This window comes from Ochlerotatus camptorhynchus, unplaced genomic scaffold (assembly GCF_037179485.1).
Source record: "Ochlerotatus camptorhynchus isolate MF236.1 unplaced genomic scaffold, CSIRO-AGI_Acam_v1.1 ptg000082l, whole genome shotgun sequence".
NCBI classification, from domain to species: Eukaryota; Metazoa; Arthropoda; class Insecta; order Diptera; family Culicidae; genus Ochlerotatus; species Ochlerotatus camptorhynchus.
This window is the reverse complement of record NW_027040572.1, coordinates 198,413-221,842: the sequence shown is the minus strand read 5'-3', so window position 1 is coordinate 221,842 and position 23,430 is coordinate 198,413. Positions and strand designations below refer to the sequence as shown.

The 23,430-nt window shown below is 43.7% G+C and overlaps 2 protein-coding genes across 4 annotated transcripts in view; one reads left to right on the top strand and one right to left on the bottom strand.

The window, feature by feature from the left end:
• The window catches only part of LOC135698143 (uncharacterized), a 160,284-nt gene that overhangs the window by 69,335 nt on the left and 67,519 nt on the right, over nucleotides 1-23,430 (top strand). The window lies entirely within an intron of this gene.
• Nucleotides 16,144-22,023, bottom strand: LOC135698052 (uncharacterized). The gene is made up of 2 exons (XM_065217914.1): nucleotides 17,944-22,023; nucleotides 16,144-16,797 (listed from the first exon to the last, which is right to left on the bottom strand). The coding sequence occupies exons 1-2, from the start codon at nucleotides 22,021-22,023 to the stop codon at nucleotides 16,144-16,146; spliced, it is 4,734 nt and encodes a 1,577-aa protein (XP_065073986.1).

Below are 23,430 nucleotides of genomic sequence, written 5' to 3'. Positions count from 1 at the left end.
GCTGCTCATGTTCAAAAGAAGGAAGCATTACATTTGAATAGCTTGCCAGGTGGAAAAAATCTGATTTCAAAATTTAATGAACTTTGAGAAAAGTTCAAAACAGTAGAAAATGACTTGCTATTCGGTAGAATGACAAATTTGGCGAAATTCAGGATACCCCCGGGGAAGTGGCCAGTTACTGATTTGGACCAAAAGGCATCATGCGGTAGCTCAAATCACTCGAGAATGCAAAAATTAGTTCAATGGTAGTCATATCAAGTGCCAGGGACCACGTAGACCACATCTTTACATGTGGACAGTAGCCAGTTTCTGATTTGAACCAAATCTCATCATGCGATCATATGAGAATTCGAAAACTAGTTCAATGGTAGTCAAATCAAGTGCCTGATACCACTTAGACCACATCTGGACATGTTCTGGGTACCCCCGGGAAAGTGGCCAGATTCTGACTAGGACCAACATCCATCATGCGACACTCGAATCACTCGAGAATTCTTAAACAAGTTCAATGTTAGTCAAATCAAATGCAATGGTCCACAAGGACCACATTTGGACATGTTCCGGGTAGCCCCGGGGATGTGGTTAGATCTCGACTTGGACCAAAACCCACCTCAAATTACATGAAAATTCGAAAAATAGTTCAATGGTAGTCAAATCAAGCACCCGAGACCACATAGACCACATCTGCACATATTCAGGATGGGACTGTGTCATTTCGTCGAAGGACATATTTTCCGAAGGACGTTTCGCCGAAAGACGTTTCGCCTAAGAATATTTCACCGAAGGACATTTCGCCGGATGGGTCATTTTGCCGAATGGGTCATGTTTAAAAGAAGGAAACATTTCTACAAATGTAAATCATTGATTTTATAAAATTTTTGGAAATCAGTACAACTCGAAAGAACTGATCATATTCAAAAGAAGGAAGCATTACATTTGAATAGCTTGCCAGGTTGAAAAAATCAAACCTTCTTAATCTTTTTTGGAGACTGATTTCAAAATTTACTGAAGTTAGAGAAAAGTTCAAAACCGTAGAAAATGGCTTGCTATTTGGTGGAATGACACATTCAGCGAAATTCAGGAAGTGGCCAGTTACTGATTTGGACCAAATGGCATCATGCGGCATCTCAAATCACTCGAGAATCCAAAAACTAGTTCAATGGTAGTCATATCAAATACCACGTAGACCACATCTGGACATGTTCTGGGTACTCCAGGGGAAGTGGCCAGTTTCTGATTTGAACCAAATCAAATCATGCGATCATATGAGAATTCGAAAACTAGTTCAATGGTAGTCAAATCAAGTGCCTGATACCACTTAGACCACATCTGGACATGTTCTGGGTACCCCCGGGGAAGTGGCCAGATTCTGACTTGGACCAAAACCCATCATGCGACATATCAAATCACTCGAGAATTCGTAAACAAGTTCAAAAGAAGTCATATCAAATGCAAAGGTCCACATTGGCAACATCCGGACATGCTCCGGGAAGCCCCGGGGAAGTGGTTAGTTCTCGGCTTGGACCAAAACCCATCATACGACACCTCAAATAACATGAGAATTCAAAAACTAGTTCAATGGTAGCCAAATCAAGTGCTCGGGACCATAAAGACCACATCTGGACATGTTCTGGGTACCACCTGGGAAGTGGCCAATTTTTGACTTGGTCAATCATGCGACACCACAAATCATATGAGAATTTGAAAACTTAGTACAATGGTAGTCATATCAAGTGCCAGGGACCACGTAGACCACATTTGCACGGAAACAAATTCACTTCCATTTTGATGAATAAAAAATCATGAAATGAAAACAATGATTCTTGATTTCGTGATAGAAATTCATGATTTCATAATGCAGTGAAATCAAGACCGCTACAAGCGTTACACGTACTTGGCAAACCGTGTTCATAAGCCGCTCTACATAGGTATCTCTTGTACGCCCTTTGCCTTTCATCTTATACAAGTATTGATAGTCTAGTAGTCAAAACATGGGTTTAATGATCGTATGATTCTTAGTTCGAATCTAGTCTGTTGCTTTATTCTATTCTTTTTACATTTCTTGGTTTAAAAGCTAAAAGTTAAATTCATGAATTCAGATCATGATTTCAACTCGGACAATTTATGATTTCAGGAATCTTGGCTTCGTTACGCAAAAATTGCTTATGATATCATGAATATTCTTTCCTTTATTTAACGTCGGTCTCTGTTCCGCAATCTAGTGCCAATCACCGACGGACATCGATTGCCATCCATTGACGGCAATCGAATGTGCAGGAAGGCAGCTTCCACACCTGCGTAGGATACCGCACCCATTCATCAACACACATGGGCTATCATGAATATTGTTCATGGTGTATTTTAATAACATAAAAATACGATGTGTTCATGAAATCATGAGTCATTTTTCTCATTTCGGAGACCGGATTTTTTCCCGTGTGGACATGTTCAGGATGCCCCCGGTGAAGTGACCAGTTTCTAACTTGGATTAAACTCCATCCTGCGACACATTATCTTTTGCTAGTCATAAAATTAGGCAGAAATATCTTCAGGTTATCATAGTTAGAGTATCTGCTATGATTCACACTTTCTGAATCGCAAAACGTCAATCTTCTTCTTATTGACCACCTGAATCCCCACAGTACAGCGAATTATGAAGAACGCACCTGGTCCACCATCATATCGCATACTTATGACTCATAAATCACCATCTAAATTCAGTCTCTCCCTCGCGACACATATTCAATTCATCCTGAACTCGAATATGATGCCGATCTCGCCATAATTAAATCTTCATCGCAAAACAATTTCCTTGATTTTTAGCGAAAGAACAAAGCAGCCAAAAAGTGCGGCCAGTAACTGCTACGGCTACGGCTGCTTCCCAATCTACCTACTGATGGTCTGCGTTGCGATTCCAATTTTTAGCCCTGCTGAACCCAGTACCATTAGGTACTTGGAAACGCCGCACCGCACCCAAAGACGACGACGAGGACGACGACAAAGACGGTCCCAAGATAAGGACAAAATCTTGATAACACAGCGGAATTAACCACAGCCGCAGACACTGCAAACGCGCACACACACACACACACACACACACACACACACACAGACAAGCAAGAAACATGCGGTCGTCTGCCGCGGTGCGGTGTGGTGCGCGCTGGTGGATTCGACGGCTTGGGAAAAGCCTTTATCGCAGTTTTCCCTTGCTTCCTTTTGGGTTCGTGGCAGCGAAAACTGGCGGCGGCGAGTGGGTCCAAGATCGCCCATATTCTGCAGCGGCAATAACAAAAGTTATCTTATTATGTAACCGAATACACAATTATATCCTAAATTAATTTTCTTGTAAATCACTGCTAATATTAGGGACGATCCCAGGCGACTCGAGCGCGGGCGAGACTGCCTCAAGAGAAGAGAGGACATCCTACTGATGTAATCAGCACCGAAGTAAAAGAAGCGGAAGAAGATGAAGACAATGGTTTTATTCGGTCGAACTTATTTTTCCCGCTTTGTTGCTTGGGTTTTTTTTTTGCGTTGGGACAAACTGGGAAAGGGATGGTCCTTTTTCGCTGCCTAAGGAGGTGATTTGGACTTGACTCACTAAGGTGGGGTTGAGGATGAAGATAGGGACAGTCTAAGAGAGTTGAAAGAACTTCCTAATTCCGGTGACAGGGATCATGAGGTGGAGTCCAATGCAGAAGTTCGACTCGTTGAAGCCGGAGGCTTAGTAGTGAACTGTGGGATTTTTCTTCTTTTATTTTTTTTTTTTTTTGGCCGAAAGCAAACTGTAACAATTTTGCTCGGATGGTCGACGATAAGGATGAAATAAACATAGAAAATTGGTAAATGACAAAATCGACCGATGCTCCCAAATTATGTGACACAAAATCTTCCATGAGAAATGGGGGAAGTGTACCAGATATATGGCACTAGTGCTCCCTTAATTGGCCCTATATCCACACAAAACATCCATTACTGCTATTAGTAGGAAAATTAAACTTGGCCACATTGTAAACCATTTTTAACTTGATTTCATGTTTTCTTGCTTAAAAACAATTTTAAACAATGGGCGAGAAAAATAAGAAAAAATTGGAAATCATCACATAATTTTTGACATTGTTTGCTTCAGAATGCTGTTTCTCAGGAAATACTTATCTTACCTTACCAATCAGGCTACGGCCTTGTTGTTCTCTGCTGTCCGAAAAAGTCGTCTCCACTCTACTCGATCCAAGGCCATTGGGTCGTCGTGCGGCATTCTTAGGACGTACCCAGCTTACCGTAGTCGCCCAATTTTTGCAACGTGGACGATGGATGGTTCTCCCAGCTGCTGGTGCAATTCGTGGTACATTCGCCTCCTCCACGTTCCGTCATCCATCGTCACTCCACCGTAGATGACCCTCCAGTACGCAACACCTTCCGTTTGAAAACAGCAAGGATGCGTTGGTCCTCCACGAGCATAGTCCAGGTCTAGTGGCCATAGAGCACTACCGGCCTAATCAGTGTCTTGTAGATAGTCAACCTCGTGCGGCGGCGAATTTTATTCGACCGGAGCGTCCTCCGGAGTCCAAATTATCCAAATTTCTCTGCTGGTATCATTTTCGACGGTCACCAGTGAACCAAAATACACGAACTCGTCGACCACCTCGATTTTGTCACCGTCAATCTGAACTCGGGGTGGGAGGCTAACATTGTCTTCCCTAGAACCTGTTCCTCTCATGTATTTCGTCTTCGATGCGTTGATGGCAAGTCCAATCCGCCTAGCTTCAGCTTTCACTCTGATGTACGTTTTCGCCATCGTCTCAAAGTTCCGTGCCATGATGTCGATGTCATCGGCGAAGCCAATAAACTGGATGGACTCCCTGAAGATCGTGCCACTCGTGTCTATCCCAGCTCTTTTGATCACACCTTCTAACGCGATGTTGAATAGCAGACAAGAAAGTCCATCACCTTGCCGTAACTCCCTTCGAGATTCAAAGGGACTCGAGAGTGTCCCCGATACTCGAACAACGCACATCACTCGATCTATCTTAGCCTTGACCAATCACGTCAGTTTATCTGGAAATCCATCGTGCATTATCTGCCATAGCTGATCTCGATCGATTGTGTCGTATGCGGATTTGAAATCGATGAGCAATTGATGTGTGGGCATGTTGTATTCGCGGCAACAATTTGGTTCGTGGGCACCCATGAATTCCGCCTGGCCCCACGAACTCTCTTGCAAATGGTGACAGGAAATACGAAAATTGCTTTTTGTCGATAAGTTTTCTTATGTAATAAACGATGGGGGGCATGATGATGCTGTCAGAATAAAATTCTCAATATACCCATTTTGAGAAATTTGCGTTTTAATAATATAAAATATTTGGCATATCTGTTTAAAACTATCAAATGCTAGATTGTCTTATTTTGTAATAAAACACTCTAGAATGTTAATTGTAACTTTATATGTTTCGCAAGTAGTGCTTTGTTGATAATCAAGAAAAAAATTGAATTCTTAAAAATTAGATTAAAATAAAAATCTCTCTAAAATGTGGATCAAATCAGAAGAAGTCAACGGTTACTTAGACTTTACATGATGTTTATTTCTTGTATTTGTGTGTTTTAGATTTAGATATATTTTCAAATGACACAGATGTGTCTTTAGACGTAGGATTACATCGATCGGCAATACATTGGGATACAATTTCAAAAATCTAAAATCGACCGCGATACGAAAAGAGGTCAAGTTTTGACCACTAATAACACTGTCGTTAGCGAATAGATTTCAATTCTAAACCGGCCAATCTATTGGAATTTTTTCTACGAACCTGCTTAGTTGCACACTTTATCAATGTTCAATAGGTAACTGTTGAAAATTACACAAATATCCAACTGTTTCAATGGTGATAAAAATTATAACCGATTGCCTGTAAAAAGCGCTTTCTCTAACACAGATTTCAAAGTCGAATTTCAGCAGCAGCACTGCTTTCAGCGCGTGGCGTTGAGCTTTGTTCTGCAGTACACAACGAAAGACTGCCCGCAAGCAGTGAGCTGCAGCCTACATGAGCGTCCATTCACTGAAGAAATTGGAAGAAACCGTATCGCTACTGATCGGATTCAGTAGCTCTTCGTGAGTCGCTATGCCAAGCGCGTCAGCCTCATCGTGTTGAACACCCCAATAGCTCAGCATTACTCAACCATCACGACAAAACGGTTCTTTTCAGGACTGCCATAAATTATTGTTGCTTACCAGTTACTTCCATTGAACGTTTGCTCGCCTTGCTGCCAGCCACATCACTCCCAAATCTCTTTGATAATGTACCCAGCAACCAAATGTTTGTTGTCAAATGCGTAACAGTATTGAAGTGTTACATACAAATTCTAGCATTGAACGAATACCACATGACCTTTAAATTAATTAGAAACTACTTAGAATTTAGGTAATGTTTTCTCCAGGAAGCTAGAAAAAGCCCAAAAAATATTGACTTCTTCTTCTTGTTCGCATTTCAAGCATTAGTTATTTTTCTGACTGTTTCTGGGATTTTCGTTGGGGATATTTCCGCCTATGAAACACTTGTCTTTAATCCACTGTTATAAAGTATATTCCTCGTGCACACTTCAATGCCCATCCCATCTCCGTTGAACATTTGTTATGGATAAAACGTTTAACCAAACGCTTGATCGCAGTGGGATACCTCAGGTGGTAAATCGTTCACAAGCATGTATTGCACATCGCAGCCCAAATAACATTGTAAGTTTTATTGAGGTTTTAATGCACTCTTCCAGTCTAAATTATGGTCTACAGTACCCTAATAAAACCAAAAATTTGACTTGGGAGGTAACCAATTAGCCCGCTAATTTGGATTGATTTTGTTACATAAAGCTAACATACTAACTAATACAGGGCTTTGGCGCATTATTAGTCGGATTATTATTGAGCAGGCTTGTTGATTACTTGGGATTGCCCCCTCACTTTCTTTCCATCAGCATAATCTAAAATTTGATATTCAGGGTTGTGCTTTCACAAAATTAGAAAGTTTGGTCCATGTTCAATAGTTAATCATAATTTGTTACTTCAAGCAATCAAAAATTCGTCGATTCAAGCAGGATCATAATTCTAAATGTTCATTGGATAGCTTAATGTATGAGATTTAATTTTTGTTGGACCGAACTTAACACAACACCACCAAGAAACTCGCCACTTGGTGCATGAATTTTGTAACAAACAACAATGTAAAGCTATACTTAAAGATGTAAATTAATTTTTACCGTCCCTCTGGATCCCACTTCAACATAGGGACGGCCCAAAATCATCAAAATTCAGATCGTCATGCAGAATCTCACGAACACTAGCGTGAAAAATTCATAGGATTTTGACAGTTATTACAGTAATGCATCTGTAATTTGTATACAACATAAAAAGTCCCACCTTTTTTACATATTCTTCAGAAAAAATACATCCGAAGTCTCTCCTTTTTACATATTCTGCACAAAAACTTCTTTCAAAGCCCCGCCCCTGACTGGATTTTCCACCATTTTTTTAAAGACGTGACAGAAAGTATTTTTGTGCAGAATATGTAAAAAAGGATGGACTTTAGATGTTAATCTAATTGCTTATAAAGAGACACCAGACATGTTTTACACTATTTTGTTTCTGTGAGAGGAACAGCATGCATGACATGCAAATTTACTCTCAACTTGAATTTTTGACTCTTTTGGCGGTTGAAACAATTGACATCAATTCTTTTTAGGTTGCCGTTATAAGAGGATGGGGGGGGGGGGGGGGTTGTTTTATAAAAATAACAGTCTCAATAAATTTTTCTGCAAAATATGTGTGGTCAAATTGAAGGAAAAGGACCAATTGTTCGATCTCCACAAATTCCACATCCTCTCCACCCCATCGTTGGTTGTCATCAAGGTGATCATGCTGACTGCTGCAATTTTACCTCTCCGTCCGTCCGATGCGAAAATGAGTGGATTCACAACAGCTGCGCTCTAGCCTGACTTCGGTAATGTTCAGCAGAGGCAGAGGAAAAAAATTCACCTTTGCCTGATTTGCTCCTGCTTCTGCTTGCCACGCCTTCCAAAGCTTTAATGAGTGCAGGAACGACAGCAGAGCTTTTATATAGTTTTACAGGTTCAAGCTAAGCAAAAGCAAAACGTTGCGCAACCAAATGGTACTCGATTATGACGACTTGGTTTGGGGAGAACGTTTATGTCATTGAAACAGTGATAAAATTATCATTTTTAATTTGCACATTTAACGAATTTTTTTTGAGAAAATGGTGAGAGTTATTTGCTATCGATTGGTGTATTTGAATTCTAATTTCATCTATAAATGACAAAGCTATAAGCGTTCAAAACCTTACACCTCTTCGTGACGGTCGCAATTTTAGATTTTCGATTTATCCCCAGTACCTTCCCGTAAGACGTAGTCTACGTCAAAACTATTTGGAAGTGAATAGTTCCCCAATCAAAGTATAGAACAATTTACTATTGCCGGCCACGCCCATCTTCTCCGTTACGGGGAGAAGAAGGATGTTATTGATATAATATCTACTTAACGGGAGGCCAGTGACTCACCGACGTTCCCATAGATGCTACGGAGTTGGATAGGAAGGATTAAGCAGGCGATACGAACATAGCAATTGTTTTGTTTTGGATTAGCTTGAGAGTAAACCCATGAGCTTCTACTCACTAAGCAAAAGCGGCAGCCACTAAGCTAACCGAGCTCCTCAATTTAAATTTAGAATCCTTATTTTGTGAAGTTTTTTTTTATAAATACTGATTGAAATATAATGTACACAAATATAGAGAAAGGGTCTCACCCGAATGATCTGTAATAAGCCGTTTTTCCTAAGCTGGATCAAATGATCAAATGAAATAAAAACGTTGAGTACTCAAAATTAAGGACATGTATTGCTCTTTAAAGGAAATATACCGCAAAAAATATTCCAATTTGGTTTTGATGAAACCTCGAATTTTTCTTCGAATACCGCTCATCATATTTTGGAAACTCTATTGGCTAACCTGAGCGGCCGTTTTTTTCACCATCTCATCATTTCTGTCACACCTACACACCAAGTGTCCATATGCTTTTCCTTGGTTAATTGGAGCCATGTACCATTGGAGTATGAAGCGAGCACGCCTAGTGTCCTGGTCCGTATGTGTAGGAAACGGTCGCCCTTTGTGCCCGTGTACCATTGGAGATGAAAATAGACGCCCCTAGCGTCCGTTCGGAAAGGTAAGGATTGGACACCCTTTGTATCCGTGTACCATAGCTGTGTAGAGTGGACACCCATGTGCCCACTTACCGATTGGAATCGGACGTTCCATGTCCGTAATCCGTTGGATTGGAGTCTGACACCCTGTGTGCTAGTGACCCATAAGAATGAGAACAGACACCCTTTGTGCCCGTGGTCCGTTGAAGGGGTATTCTTGGAACCGTGAATTGAAGTGGGAATCAATGGAACCGTCGATTTACTGCCAAACATTCAAGACAGCCCTTTGCCGTTGGATGCTGAATGAACCGAGGACTTGCCAGTGTCCAGTGAAATGGTTGACCTTGTTGTGTATTGGCGACCTTCCGTTGTGATGAGTTGCCCTGCACATCATCGTGAACCGTACAGTACCTCGCCATCGAAGTGTTGGAGTATAGGTGGTGGTGGCTACCGTAGCTGTGTTCAGCGTAACGTTAAGATGACATTCCTCCTATCCGTATTTGGTTTGATGTCTCCGAGGCGATGGATAGCATGTAACGAACATGAATGTCGTTAATTGTTAGATATTTGTTTTCTTGTTAAATAATTAATTAATATTCAACGACCACGTAAAATGTAGATAATGAGTTCCCTACCTAAGCCTATAGCGCACATGTAATCCGCCGCCTAAAAAGTAGAACGATAGGAAAAATCACCAAAAATTGCGCGCTTGCTTCTGACCGTTGACCCAAGCAAAACGTATTCAGATTTCCTTGACCCAGTCGTAGCCTTTGTCTCTCTTCGGATTTGGGAGTGAAACGAGAGAATGGATAATGCAAAGTTGCTCGATAAAGGATACCCCACTTTCCCTTATCCTGTCTCCTGTCACGTTTCGTGATAATAAACGAATCTAGAGCTTCGTCATTTCTCTCGGGAAATGACGCAAACTGATAGTGGAGATGATTTGAATCTCGCGCCTTATCTGAGGATTTGGGACTTGGTTCGATCACTTCGTTCTGGCTTGTGGAAGAGGCAGGAGCGATCAGTTTTAGTTCGTGCCGTGATGTGTAATTGGAGGTGATTTAAACTTGGCATGTGTTACCTTTCTGTGACTAACTTAGGCTTTCCCTTTAGCAGTTAGTAGGCTTCTTGAACAAGTTTGTGCGTTGCTGAAAAATTGTGTGCTAGTGGTTTTGGGAAAACAGGTAACAGTGCGATCAAATTGTGTTCTTTGTGCGTGTGCTTATTCCGCTGCCAAACGGCAACATGTGTTTCTATATATTTGTGGCAGTCTTGCGCAACCAGCACATCACACCTATAGTATCGATCGCTTCTAACCCCACCTGCTTGCTACGGAGTTCCCGGACGTACGGTGACCGGAAGAGGGTTGCGTTCGCCAATATCACGCCCTAGGCAGGTTGGCAAGACATCCGTTCGCCATTTCGTGCGCCAATCAACGTGGAGACACAATCTGGTGGAAGTTCATCTGCAACGTCGAAGTTCATCCCCGACGCCATAACGGTCAAACCTCGAAGATCACAAACCACGAGGCATCGACATCAACGTCATCATCATCCATCGACGTGACTTCGATCAGCGGTGCACTTACTTGCGTAGTAGTGACCGTTGTGATACCGATGGCGATATTCCCGACACGCCTCAAAGCGTAGATACGCTGTAAAACCGTGAGTACAGTCAGGAATCCTTATTGCCGGATTCCTTATTGCCGGTATCCCTTATTGCCGGATCCTCATTGCCGGAGTATCCGCGAATAAGGATACCCACAGCTTATGGAATTTTCACTAATAGGGGCTGTGGTGGATTATCTCATTTGTTTCAATATATAAAGCTATACTGTCTTCAACAAATATGGTGTACTGGGATAGACCAACAAGCCTGGGTCATTGGATTCAGGTTTAAGTGGGAACTACGCCGCTAGAGGCGCTTCACTTTTATGTTACTTATGACGGGCGTTATAATATATGGATCTTAGGTCCAACATAGAATATTTCGCGATCCTGGCTACATAGAAAGTTACTGTCTTCAGAAAAGTTGTTCAAGTGACCAAGTCCTTTCGGATTGTGGCCATATTAGTTCAGAACTCTCTCACTACGCAGCGCTAGTGTGCACATGAGCTTCCTATATAAGCTATATCTCAAAATCCTGGCCATATAGAAGGTTACTGTCTTGAGCAAAGTTGTTCAGGCGACCAAGTCCTTTTGGATGGTGGGCATAATAGTTGAGAACTCTCTCACGAAGTAGCGCTAGTTTGCATGTGAACTTCCTATATAAACTGTATCTCGAGAACTTGGCCATACAGAACGTTGCTGTCTTAAGCAAAGTTGTTCAGGTGACCAAGTCCTTTCGGATGGTGATCATATTATTTAAGAACTCTCTCACTACGTGGCGCTAGTTTGCACTTGAACTTCCTTAATATGTTATTTCTGGAAAGCTTGTCCATATGAGATGTTCCTGTGCAATGTGAGAACACAAAAACGAATAGTGATGACGTGTAGAGAGGCTTTAAATCGATTTCGGACGCCATTTTAAAATCCAAGATGGTGGTCATCGATTCAAGAAAACTGTCAATTACCCTACAATATGGATATTTTCGGAAAAGGAACGACGTGTAGAGGCTGGAAATCGATGCCAGACGCCATTTTGAAATCCAAGATGTCAGCCATCGGTTCAAGAAAAACTGTCAAATGCCCTTCAATATGAGTATTTTTGGGGAGGGGATGACGTGTAGAGGTTGAATATCGATTCAAGTCGTCATTTTGGAATCATAGCTGGCGGGCATTGGTTCAATAAAAACTGTCAAGTTTTACAATATGGGTATTTTTGGATAGGGAGTGACGTGTAGAGATCAGATATCGATGCCACCCGCCATTTTGAAATTGAAGATGACGGCCTTTGCTTTAACGTAAACTATTAATGGGGATGACGTGTATAGGCCCAAAATCGATGTCTGCCACCATTTTAGGATCCAAAATGGTGGCAATTGGCTTTCGAAGGGTCATTTAGTGGCTATGGACAGCCTCGTATCAGATCAACACAGTTTACGTGAACCGTTTACGGGGTAGGTTTGGCAATAATCCATTAGGAAGATGATTGTGATCTAATTAATGTTTTAGAGTATTTTGGAGCTCAAAATCTTGCCTCGCATTAGTTTTTTTTTTTTTTCTGCATCATGCTTACCAAGCATATTGCGTATAATTTGTATAATGTGTATAACGTATCATTGAGCAAGATAGGAACGTTTCGACATCCTTTAGCAAATCTTGCATTTTTGCACTCTGTTCGACCTTACTGTCCAATGTGCAGAAGGTTTCCAACTCGGAGAGTTGATTTATTTTGAACTCGATTTCTACCGTGGTGGGATGAAAATATAAACCATATTCATTATAGATGGGTCCAGTTCGCTAACAATTTCATCTGTTGTAGGCGGTGCATCTCTTATGATTTCGTTGATTTCACCGTGCTTCTTATCCCTAGCGCACCAAAGTTTTCGTGAATTTATTGAATTTTGGACATGATCTGCAAATCCTCGTTGTCGTCATTGCATTGTGAATTCGCGAAATACGACGGAAGAATTTCCTTCAAGCAGTTTACCAACGTGCTTTGTTTTATGGCCTTTAGAACCAAATCCAATCATTCGAAACAATTCTTGATGCTGAACTACTTTCGTGTATCCGCTAGTGAAAGGCCTTCATTCTCGGCTATTTCCAGAATAAAACTGTAGCTTCTCTTGACATACTTCAGCTAGAAATTATTGATGATGCCTTGATCAAGGGGTTGAATCAATAACGTTATCTTTGGTGGCATTTATAGAAGCATTATTGTGAGCGGATGCAACGGAGTGTTATCAAGGAGCAAAACTCCTCCGTCGTCCCCTACACGTCATTCCCTTTCCGAAAATACCCATATTTTAGAGTATTTGACAGTTTTTCTCGAACCGATTGTTGCCATCTTGGATTACAAAATGGCGTCTAGCATCGATTTACAGTCTCTTCACGTCATCCCCTATCCAGAAATACCCATATTGTAGAGTATTTGACCGTTTTTTTTTTTGAGCTGGTGGTCGACATCTTGGATTTCACAATGCCGTCGTCTGGCATTGATTTCTGGTCTCACGTCGTTCCCTTTTTGGTTTCACGTCGTTCCCTTTCCGAAAATGTCCATATCGTATGGTATTTGACAGTTTTTCTTGAACCGATGGCCCCAATCTTGGATTCTAAAATGTAGCCTGGAATCGATTTCCGGCCTCTACACGTCGTCCTCGTTTCGGAAATACCCATATTGTAGGGTATTCTACAGTTTTTCTTGAACTGATGGCCGCCATCTTGGATTCTAAAATGACGTTTGACATCGATTTCCAGCTTCTAACGTCATCCCCTTTCCGAAAATACCCATATTGTAGGGTATTTGACAGTTTTTCTTGAATCGATGACCACCATCTTGGATTTCAAAATGGCGTCCGAAATCGATTTACAGCTTCTCTACACGTCATCCCTATTCCGTTTCGTGTCCTAGCATTGCACAGGAACATCTTATATGGACAAGTTTTCCAGAAATAACATATTAAGGAAGTTCATGTGCACACTAGCGCCGCGTAGTGAGAGAGTTCTTAAATAATATGACCACCATCCGAAAGGACTTGGTCACTTGAACAACTTTGCTGAAGACAGCAACGTTCTATATGGCCAGGTTCTCGAGGTACAGTTTATATAGGAAGTTCACATGCACACTAGCGCTGAGTAGTGAGAGAGTTCTAAACTATTATGCCCACCATCCGAAAGGACTTGGGCGCCTGAACAACTTTGCTCAAGACAGTAACCTTCTATATGGCCAGGATTTTGAGATACAGCTTATATAGGAAGCTCTTGTGCACACTAGCGCTGCGTAGTGAGAGAGTTCTGAACTAATATGACCACAATCCGAAAGGATTTGGTCACTTGGTCAACTTTGCTGAAGACAGAAACTTTCTATATGGCCAGGATCACGAAACATTGTATGTTGGACCTAAGATCCATATATTATAGCATCCGTCATAAGTAACATAAAAGTGAAGCGTCCCTCGCGTAGTTCCCAATTAAACCTGAATCCAATGACACAGGCTTGTTGGTCTATCTCAGTACAACAACTTTGTTGAAGACAGTATAGCTCTATGTATTGTAACAAATGAGATAATCCACCACAACCCCCATTAGGGTAGGCCTGATATAATATAAGACCATGCGCATGGCTCAGTTCTTCCCGCCACCGAATGACTACAAGTAGGTAGCGTGGTTACGACCGAAAAATTCTAGTGGCATTCATTCGAATCGCGCTTGCGCCGAATGCCACCCTGAGCACACACACACACACTGTAGGATGAACACATCGCACGCACGCACTACACTCCCAAAATGAACAATGAAGAATGTTAGGTAGAGAGACAGGGAAAGCCCGTAGTACGTAGGCCTAGGCGATAGAGAGAAGAACAATATATTTTTTTTTCGAACCGATAAGAAAGTCCCTGAGAGGGGATACATGTTAATCGCGCCGTAATTCTCTTCTTTACTTTATTCGTTTTACTGGGGAGGTTGCCCCGAGATCAACCAAGACCACTCTCGAGTCTTGTACTGTTGAAAGGTGTGGTCGTCTAAGTCTCCCAGTGATGAGAAATCGGTGGGTTTAGTTTCCGTTGTCAGCTGGATTCTTTTGCTATCACGTAGACTTTCCTTTTCCACAACTTTCAGGTCGTATAACCAATGAGGCCTTTGCCGAGACTTTGCGCTAGCCAGCTCGTTTCCCTTCTCATTTTCGGGAGTAATTAGACCCTTCCCTGAGGGTCTCAACGGCCGGGAAAACCGTCAACTGGTAGGTGGTCACCGAAAGGAGTGGCGCGTAAGCCACCTTACTTAAATCCCGGGAAACTCGCTAGGCTGGCCGGTTACAAGCATAATAGCCGATTTGGTTGGTATCGAAAAGAGAGGTGTGTATGTAGTATTCTGCCGAGTAGTCCTAGCTTGGCTAGGCATATACCGTGCAAAGCTGCTTACCTTACAGAGAGGCACAGCTGGCCAATCTAATTCGATTTTCCTCTGTCCATTTGGTTTGAATAGTTGTGTTGGTGCTATTTCGGCAATCTGGGAAGTCCAAACGTAGTGGGAGTAAGTAACATTGATTACGAGCTGCTCTGAACCTTGTTGATCCGAGATGTTCCGAGGATGATTGATTTCAATATCCCGAAACTTCGTGAATCCGTGTACGACGACATCCGACTTCTATCGGACATGAAACCTCGAGATCCAAGCGACGGTGACCGTAGCTCGTGGGTGTCTTTCCTATTGTTGGCCGAGCCAACTGGAGGGAGATTTCCGAAACAATGAACCACCACAGGAATTTTAGGTTGGTTAAAATTTCCTTTAATAAAGAATTAATTAGTTTTTAGAATACGGGTATATAAATTTGCTTACGTTTAGTGCCTCCTAACCTCCTTTACCACGATTCCACTGAGCCAGATCTCCCAATTTAGGTTAAGCTGCATGAATAGGTATACATTTAGGATAAGCTTTTTACTAATTCGTTTAGTTAGTTTAGGATTCAATTCTTACCTTTGTTCAAACTAGTATTACTAAATTATAGAATAAACAACTTGTAGGATAACCAATTGTAGGGTAATAAATTCTAGGGCAACCAATTCTAGAATAATCAATAAACCAACACTTTTAATCGTAACTGACTAAGCTCAAAAAAACATCTAAATGCACTAGATTAAATTATTGCCTTACTACGATACCGTGGCCTTTGCATGAATCAGCAGTTTGCTTGTTCTCTCTCCCTGTCAAATTGCCTTTCATCGACCCTAACGCCAGTCATGCCAACGGTCGATGAAGACAAGGTGTTGTTAAGGTAGGTGCGTACCGTCCGAGGGACGTGACACTCCCCCCCGTACGTGGACCCGGTCCTCCGGTCCAGCTTACTCCGTCTCGCGCCTGACATCCAACACTGCCAGCTTCACCGTTGGCCGCTCGTAGATCCCGCTGATAGTCTGCACGGTAGCCTTACGAGTTTGTCCTCCGCTGATTACCACTCCGATGACCCGCCCTTTGGGCCAACAGTTTCTGGGGTTCTCGTGGTCCGCAATGACCACAATATCTCCTACCTGCAAAGGTTTCATCTTCATGTGCCATTTCGAGCGCCGTGTTATATCGGGAAGATAATCCCTAATCCAGCGTTTCCAGAACAGGTTTGCTAACCACTGGGACGTTGGGAACCCTCGTTGTAACACCGCAGTATCCGCATCGATCGTCGTCAACGGCTTAGATCCATCAGATGAGCCCAAAAGGAAGTGGTTGGGAGTTAAAGCTGGTGCGGCTTCGTCGTCGATGGGCACGTGAGTAAGAGGGCGCGCGTTGAGTACACCTTCTATTTCCGTTAGAGCGTTCCTTAACTCTTCATCGCTTGGTCGTCGTACACGTAGAACTTCCACCAGATTGCGCTTGACCGATTGGACTAGACGCTCCCAACTACCGCCCATGTGGGGCGACGCTGGTGGGTTGAAGTGCCAAGCCGTGGATGAAGTAACGAACTCGTTCATTAGTTGATTTTGGTCGATTACCTGATGGATCTCCTGTAGCACCCGGTTGGCACCCACAAAGTTGGTTCCTCGGTCGCTATAAAAGGCTACAGGTGTACCTCTTCGAGCGATAAAGTTTTTTAAAGCCATAATGCAAGAGCTTGTTGTGAGAGTGTTGGCTACCTCAATATGGACGGCTCTTATCGTCAGGCAAGTCAGTAGAACACCCCATCTTTTTTCGACCCTTCGACCCACAGATACCTCAATTGGGCCAAAATAATCGACCCCCACATGTGCGAATGGCCTTGTGTATGCGGACAGCCTTGCTGCTGGAAGATCGGCCATTTCTGGTGGCCGAGGAAGAGCGTCTCGGTTTTTGCACCACTGGCAGTTCTTGCGAATTTTGGCTAGAGTCTGTCTCAAACGGAAAATGCTAAATTTTTGACGGACTTCATTGACAACGATCTCGTAGTTGCGATGCAAATATTTTTCGTGGTAATGTGCAAGTATTAACGATGTCACTGGGTGAACTGGTGGTAGAATAACAGGGTTCTTCGCGTCACTATGTAAATAGGAGCACACTCCGGTTCTGCCTTTCATTCTCATGACACCCAAGTCATCTACAAATGGACTCAATTTATAGATAGAGCTGGTCTTCGGAATCTGCTTAACTGTTGCCACTTTTGCATCCAATGTTGCGACTTCATCCTGGTATACATCCCGTTGCGCTTGTCGAAAATGGTATGCTTCAGCTTTTCGTAGCTCCTCCGATGACAGAGGTCCAGAAACAGGTGAATCTTTGCAATGACGACGTCGGAGATTCGAGCAAAATCGGAGTACGTATCCAGTTACCGCTAACAGCCGCCGCCAACTTGAAAATCTGCAAACGTCGATTGCCGGTTCCGGAGCTTTGTAGTGAAGAAGTATACTGGGTCTCATGTCTTCCTCAGTGGAAAGAGATTTCAGTGGAAGCTCGGGCCATGTCTCCTCTGTTTGCATCAGGAACTCAGGACCCCTAAACCACCTGCTTCTGGATGATAAATCGAGATGGTCCCGCCATCGTGTTCCATCGTCAGCCACGTTCATTCGGGTTGGTACCCATCTCCACTCTTGGAGGTTTGTTGACTCCAAAATTTCGCTAACTCTTGATCCTACGAATGCGCTGTACCGTTTGTGGTCGGCTCGTAGCCAACAAAGTACATTCCGAGAATCGGTCCAGAATGTGCGTTTGGAGATTTTCATTGTCAGGTTTTGTGTAACGCTAGCCGCCAGTCTGCAGCCGAGAACAGCAGCCTGGAGCTCCAGCCGTGGAATTGAAGTGTACTTGATAGGTGCTACCCGTGTCTTGGCAGCCACCAGCGCGCATTCCACGTTACCGTCTTCCGTTAATCGCAGGTATACGACCGCCGCCATGGCGCTTTCGCTCGCATCTACAAAAACGTGCATTTCGATAGTAGCAGCTTCCGTTGACGTCACAATTTGCCGGTAGCATCTAGGAATCCGCAGTTGTTCTAACTCTGGCAGCAAACGTACCCAATCACGCCATCTCTCGAACAAATTCTCAGGAATACTCTCGTCCCATTGAACATTAGCGCGCCATACTTCTTGCAGGAGGATTTTCAGCAGGATCAGGAAATGATCGATGAGACCTAGTGGATCGTAAATTGTCATTAGCGTCCGGAGAATCTCCCTTTTTGTAGGGCAACGACTTCCATTGAGCAACGCTTGATCAAATCTCGTCCAGCAAATCTTGTACTTGAAGACATCATCTCGCGTATCCCACCACATTCCCAGTATTTTCTGGTTTGCTAGCTCGGTAGTAATATTTAAGTCCTTTTCAACCGCCTTCTCTCCGTTCATTTTGAGTTGTACCAATGACGAGTTCGATACCCAATTACGGATCTCAAATCCACCTTGCATGTGTATGAACCGTACTGCTTCAGCCAGCTCAACCGCTTTCTGTTCCGTTTCTACGCTTATCACCATGTCGTCCACATAGTGCCCTTCTTTGATGACGGCTACCGCTTCCGGAAATTCTTCCTCGAATCTGTCGGCGTTCCTGTTCTTCACATACTGGGTCGTGGCTGGGGAACAGCTCGCTCCGAAGGTCATAACTTGCATTATGTATGTGATCGGCCCGTCTTCATCACGATCACCCCACAGGAAACGCTGGCAATGCTGGTCTTCGGGAATGATCCCCATCTGGTGGAACATCTCTCGAATATCCGCACACACACCGATCCGATACTCCCGAAACCGATATAGTATGCCAACCAACGATGCTAGTAGATCTGGACCAGTGAGGAGTGCCGAGTTCAAGGATATTCCATACGCTTGTGCGGCAGCGTCCCAGACAATCCGCACTTTTCCGGGTTTATTTGGGTTAAATACCGGGAAAATAGGCAAATACCAAACCCGATCGTACTTTGCTGCAAGCTCCTCCGATGTCAACTTACGGATGTAGTTTTTCGTCCTATATTCCGCAATCTTCTCGTTCATGGTATTCGCCAGATCCTCATCCTTTTCCATGCGCTTCTCCAAACATCTCCAACGACGAACTGCTACAGCTTCATTATCCGGCAAACGAATTTTATCAGAACGCCACAGCAGTCCCGTTTCGTAGCGGACTCCGTTGAAGTGTGTACGAGATTCAAGCAGTGACATGGCACGTTCGTCATCTTTAGACATTCGGAGCTGGTTCGGCTTGACTACCAAACTGTCGATGGAAAAGTAGTCTTTTACCATTTGGTTGAGATATGTTTCGTTTTGCTCGTTGCAGGTACAGATATGATAAGTGTGACTGGTGTTGTTTAACGAGTTCTCCATGGTCCAACCACCATACACCGTCCAGCCGAGATTTGTTTTCACGGCAATCGGTTCACCTATCGTTCCCTCGCGGCTCCGACGAACTAACATGAGATTGGCGTGCCGTAGACCTATCAGTATTCGCGGGTGGACGTTTGAATAAGATTCAACCGGCAATCCACGTAAGTATGTGTGCTTCTCCGCGAGATGAGCCATATCCAAAGATTGGAAAGGTAACTGCAACTCTTCAACCGTTCTTACGTCCTGAAGCCACGTTCGTTTCCCTCCGTGTCCGCTGATCTCAATGTTTACACTCCTTGAATTGGACTCGTACCGGTGTGTGCCACCCGTCCACTTTAGACAAAGTGGAAGGACATCTCCAGACAGATTTAACTCCTCGGCTAATTCCTGGTCGATTAGAGTGAGCTCCGATCCGTCGTCCAAAAAGGCGTGACACTTTGCCTGCACTCCATTTCCAAACAGAGTTACTGGCAAGTAGCGAAAAGAACCGGGACCCATACCAGACTGGTGTGTATTCACATTGCGTTCTTCATTCTGACTTTGCGGTTCACGTGTGTTAAGTGCGCCTCTGCTCGGTCCTGCTGGAACAGACATATCCTTATGGAGTAATACATGATGCTCGAAGGTGCAACCATTCTTTCCGCAAACAACAGAGTTGCAACCACCTTTGTGCTGTCGTAAACACTTGCGGCAAAAGTTGAATCCACGAACTGTCGCCCATCTCGCTTCGTACGATAGCTCCTGGAATCGCTTGCATTTCCCGAGATTTTTGCAATCACCCTTGCATGCCGGGCAAGGTTTGCTGTCTCCGGTCACTGTGCTGCTTGGAGTCGAATGCTGTTGCTGATGTTTGTCCTTGGCAATGACCTCTGAGTGAGTATTCACGTACTTTTCCTTTCGAACTCGTTGAAATTCCTGATTCTTGCTCCCTCGGCACTGAGGCTCGAACACCACGTTCACATCTTCCGCCAAATTGTAAATCCATTGGCTGAAGGTGGTCAATTGCACCTTGGAAAGCTTCCTTTTGTACCGCGCCCAGTCCAGTCGTATTTGCGGTGGCAGTTTCTTGACGAACTCCTTCAGCAGCGTCATATCAAACATGTACTCTTGTGCTCCACAAGATTCTACAGTGGCACACAGATTTTGTACCTCCAGAGCAAAATCCACAAGCTTGTCCATAGCGTCAGGCTTAATACTCGGCATCGACACAATTTTGTCCTTCAGGTACTCGATTATTGTCTCCGGCCTTCCGAAACGCAATTTCAATGCACTGATCGCTCTTTCCACAGTTTCAGGTCGCATTAAGAAACTTCGAACGGCATTGAATGCGTCCCCCTTCAAACAGTTTCTCAAACGAATCATGTTTTCGGCTTCGGTATACCCGCACATCTTCGTAGTATCCTCATACGTAGACAGGAACATTGGCCATTCCTCAGGATTACCGTTAAATTTAGGTAACTCGCGGGGAACGACCTGGCGCGCTGCTAGTTCGTTTTTGGAGAGTTGGTTGTTGCGTACGGGCCTGCTGGCGTCTTTCCGTATTTTCCTGGTTGGTTTCATCGTCGATCTCCTGCGTCGCCTGTCATCGTCATCACGATCCGTTTCACTGACAGATGTTGGCTCTTCTCCGGAACCCTCGCTCGAATCTTCGCTGGAATCGTCATCCTCCCTCGAATCTTCAGTCTCGCTTTCGTTTTCCGAATCAACGCTGGAATCTTCGATCGACGTACGCTTCTCGTCTCGATGCTTCAACCAATCCACCACTTTCTTACGGGAAATCTGCAGATCAGGAACAGACTCACCACTGCCTTCCAAATCAGCCATCTCCTTCAGGACGTCAAATTTCTTCTTCACTAATTTCCGCTTACGACGTATCTCTTCCTGCATCAATGCTTCTTCTGCCTCAATCCGCTTAAGTTCCACATCCAAACGCGCCTTGGCTGATGCTGCCGATGCAACTGAACCTCGAACTGAACCGGCTTTGCGCACTATCGACTGTACTGCCGCCTTCACACGCTCCTTGTTTCCGCTCGTTGTAGCAACTGGAACTGCTCCACGTTGCCCATCCGAAACACCAACACCATCGGCCCGCTTCGCTGTAGCGGTCACCTTCTGCGCACATTTCGCATTACTTGGCCGAACCACCTTCTTGATGAACGATTTTTTCTGCAATGGTTTCTTCCTTCGGGATTTCACACATTTGGTTGCTTTCGCGGTAGCGCATTTCAAGCAAACCCAACTATGGTCCATGACGTCCGCGGAAACACCCACACACGAGAAATGGTGCCACACATCGCAAGTGTCGCATTGCACCATATCATCATCGTCCAGCTGATCGCAATTCGCACAAGTACTCTGAACCACCGGTGTGGCTTTATGCACTGGATTGGCACGATTTTGAGATTTGGGAGTCGAGCTCGCGACTGCGTCGCTATGAGGACTTTTATCCGACATCGTTCCTTGGTAAACGAAATTTTAATTTGTTGGCCGAGCCAACTGGAGGGAGATTTCCGAAACAATGAACCACCACAGGAATTTTAAGTTGGTTAAAATTTCCTTTAATAAAGAATTAATTAGTTTTTAGAATACGGGTATATAAATTTGCTTACGTTTAGTGCCTCCTAACCTCCTTTACCACGATTCCACTGAGCCAGATCTCCCAATTTAGGTTAAGCTGCATGAATAGGTATACATTTAGGATAAGCTTTTTACTAATTCGTTTAGTTAGTTTAGGATTCAATTCTTACCTTTGTTCAAACTAGTATTACTAAATTATAGAATAAACAACTTGTAGGATAACCAATTGTAGGGTAATAAATTCTAGGGCAACCAATTCTAGAATAATCAATAAACCAACACTTTTAATCGTAACTGACTAAGCTCAAAAAAACATCTAAATGCACTAGATTAAATTATTGCCTTACTACGATACCGTGGCCTTTGCATGAATCAGCAGTTTGCTTGTTCTCTCTCCCTGTCAAATTGCCTTTCATCGACCCTAACGCCAGTCATGCCAACGGTCGATGAAGACAAGGTGTTGTTAAGGTAGGTGCGTACCGTCCGAGGGACGTGACACCTATGGTTCATTGGTACCGTTCCAACCGATGGATGTACTATTTGTGGTTGTAGCAGTGCGACGTGAACGCTGCTCAGATGTTTTGAGTGGTCCATGTTCATTTCCGAACCATTCCGTAATAGGCAATCGAGTTGTGGATTTCCATATATTGAATTGCATGCATTCCGTGGTTATCCAAATCCGTAGTCCGTTCCCAAGCCTAGTTCAAGTACACACTATCCGGCTCGAAGGACCAAATGTTGGGGTGGTGTCCTTGGTGAGTTGGTTCCTTCGTGAACTGTATAATGTAGGTGGTGCTCCACTCCTCCAACACGATGGTGGCATTGATGGAAACGGTTGATGTAGGGAAAATACTGCACTTCCGCAGTGTTAATGCTGAGATTCATGACCGATCACTTTCTCCTTAGACATTATACACGTATAAGCACATAGGCAACGGTAATTCTCCACTAACTATATTTAAACTTAAAACCACTACATATATTTACATTAAATTACATTAAACACGTTAAAATTCTGCACGGTTTCCATGTGCAAAATCTCGTCACAATCTGTCAAGTGGTTCTCGAGATGGCTTCCAAGCAAGAAGTTCTTTGACAAAAATTTATGGCAGCGGTCGTGGAAACCCCAGGCCGGTCCCACAGGTGGATCGCGAAACATTTTGAAAATGAACATTCGACCGTGTTCCGTGTGGTAAAATCGTTCAAGGAGACCCATACGACCCAGCGGCGAGCTGGCAGCGGAAGAAAAGCGAAGACGACCGTGTGAACGCAAGGAAGGTGAGG

What these genes read in the sequence shown, in the direction of transcription:
- LOC135698052 (XM_065217914.1), bottom strand. Translation starts at nt 22,023, where the DNA reads ATGTCGGATAAAAGTCCTCATAGCGACGCAGTCGCGAGCTCGACTCCC. An exon ending in TCTGGACCGATTCTCGGAAT is followed by an intron (nt 16,798 to 17,943) that starts GTACTTTGTTGG and finishes CGGGTGCTACAG; the next exon opens with GAGATCCATCAGGTAATCGA.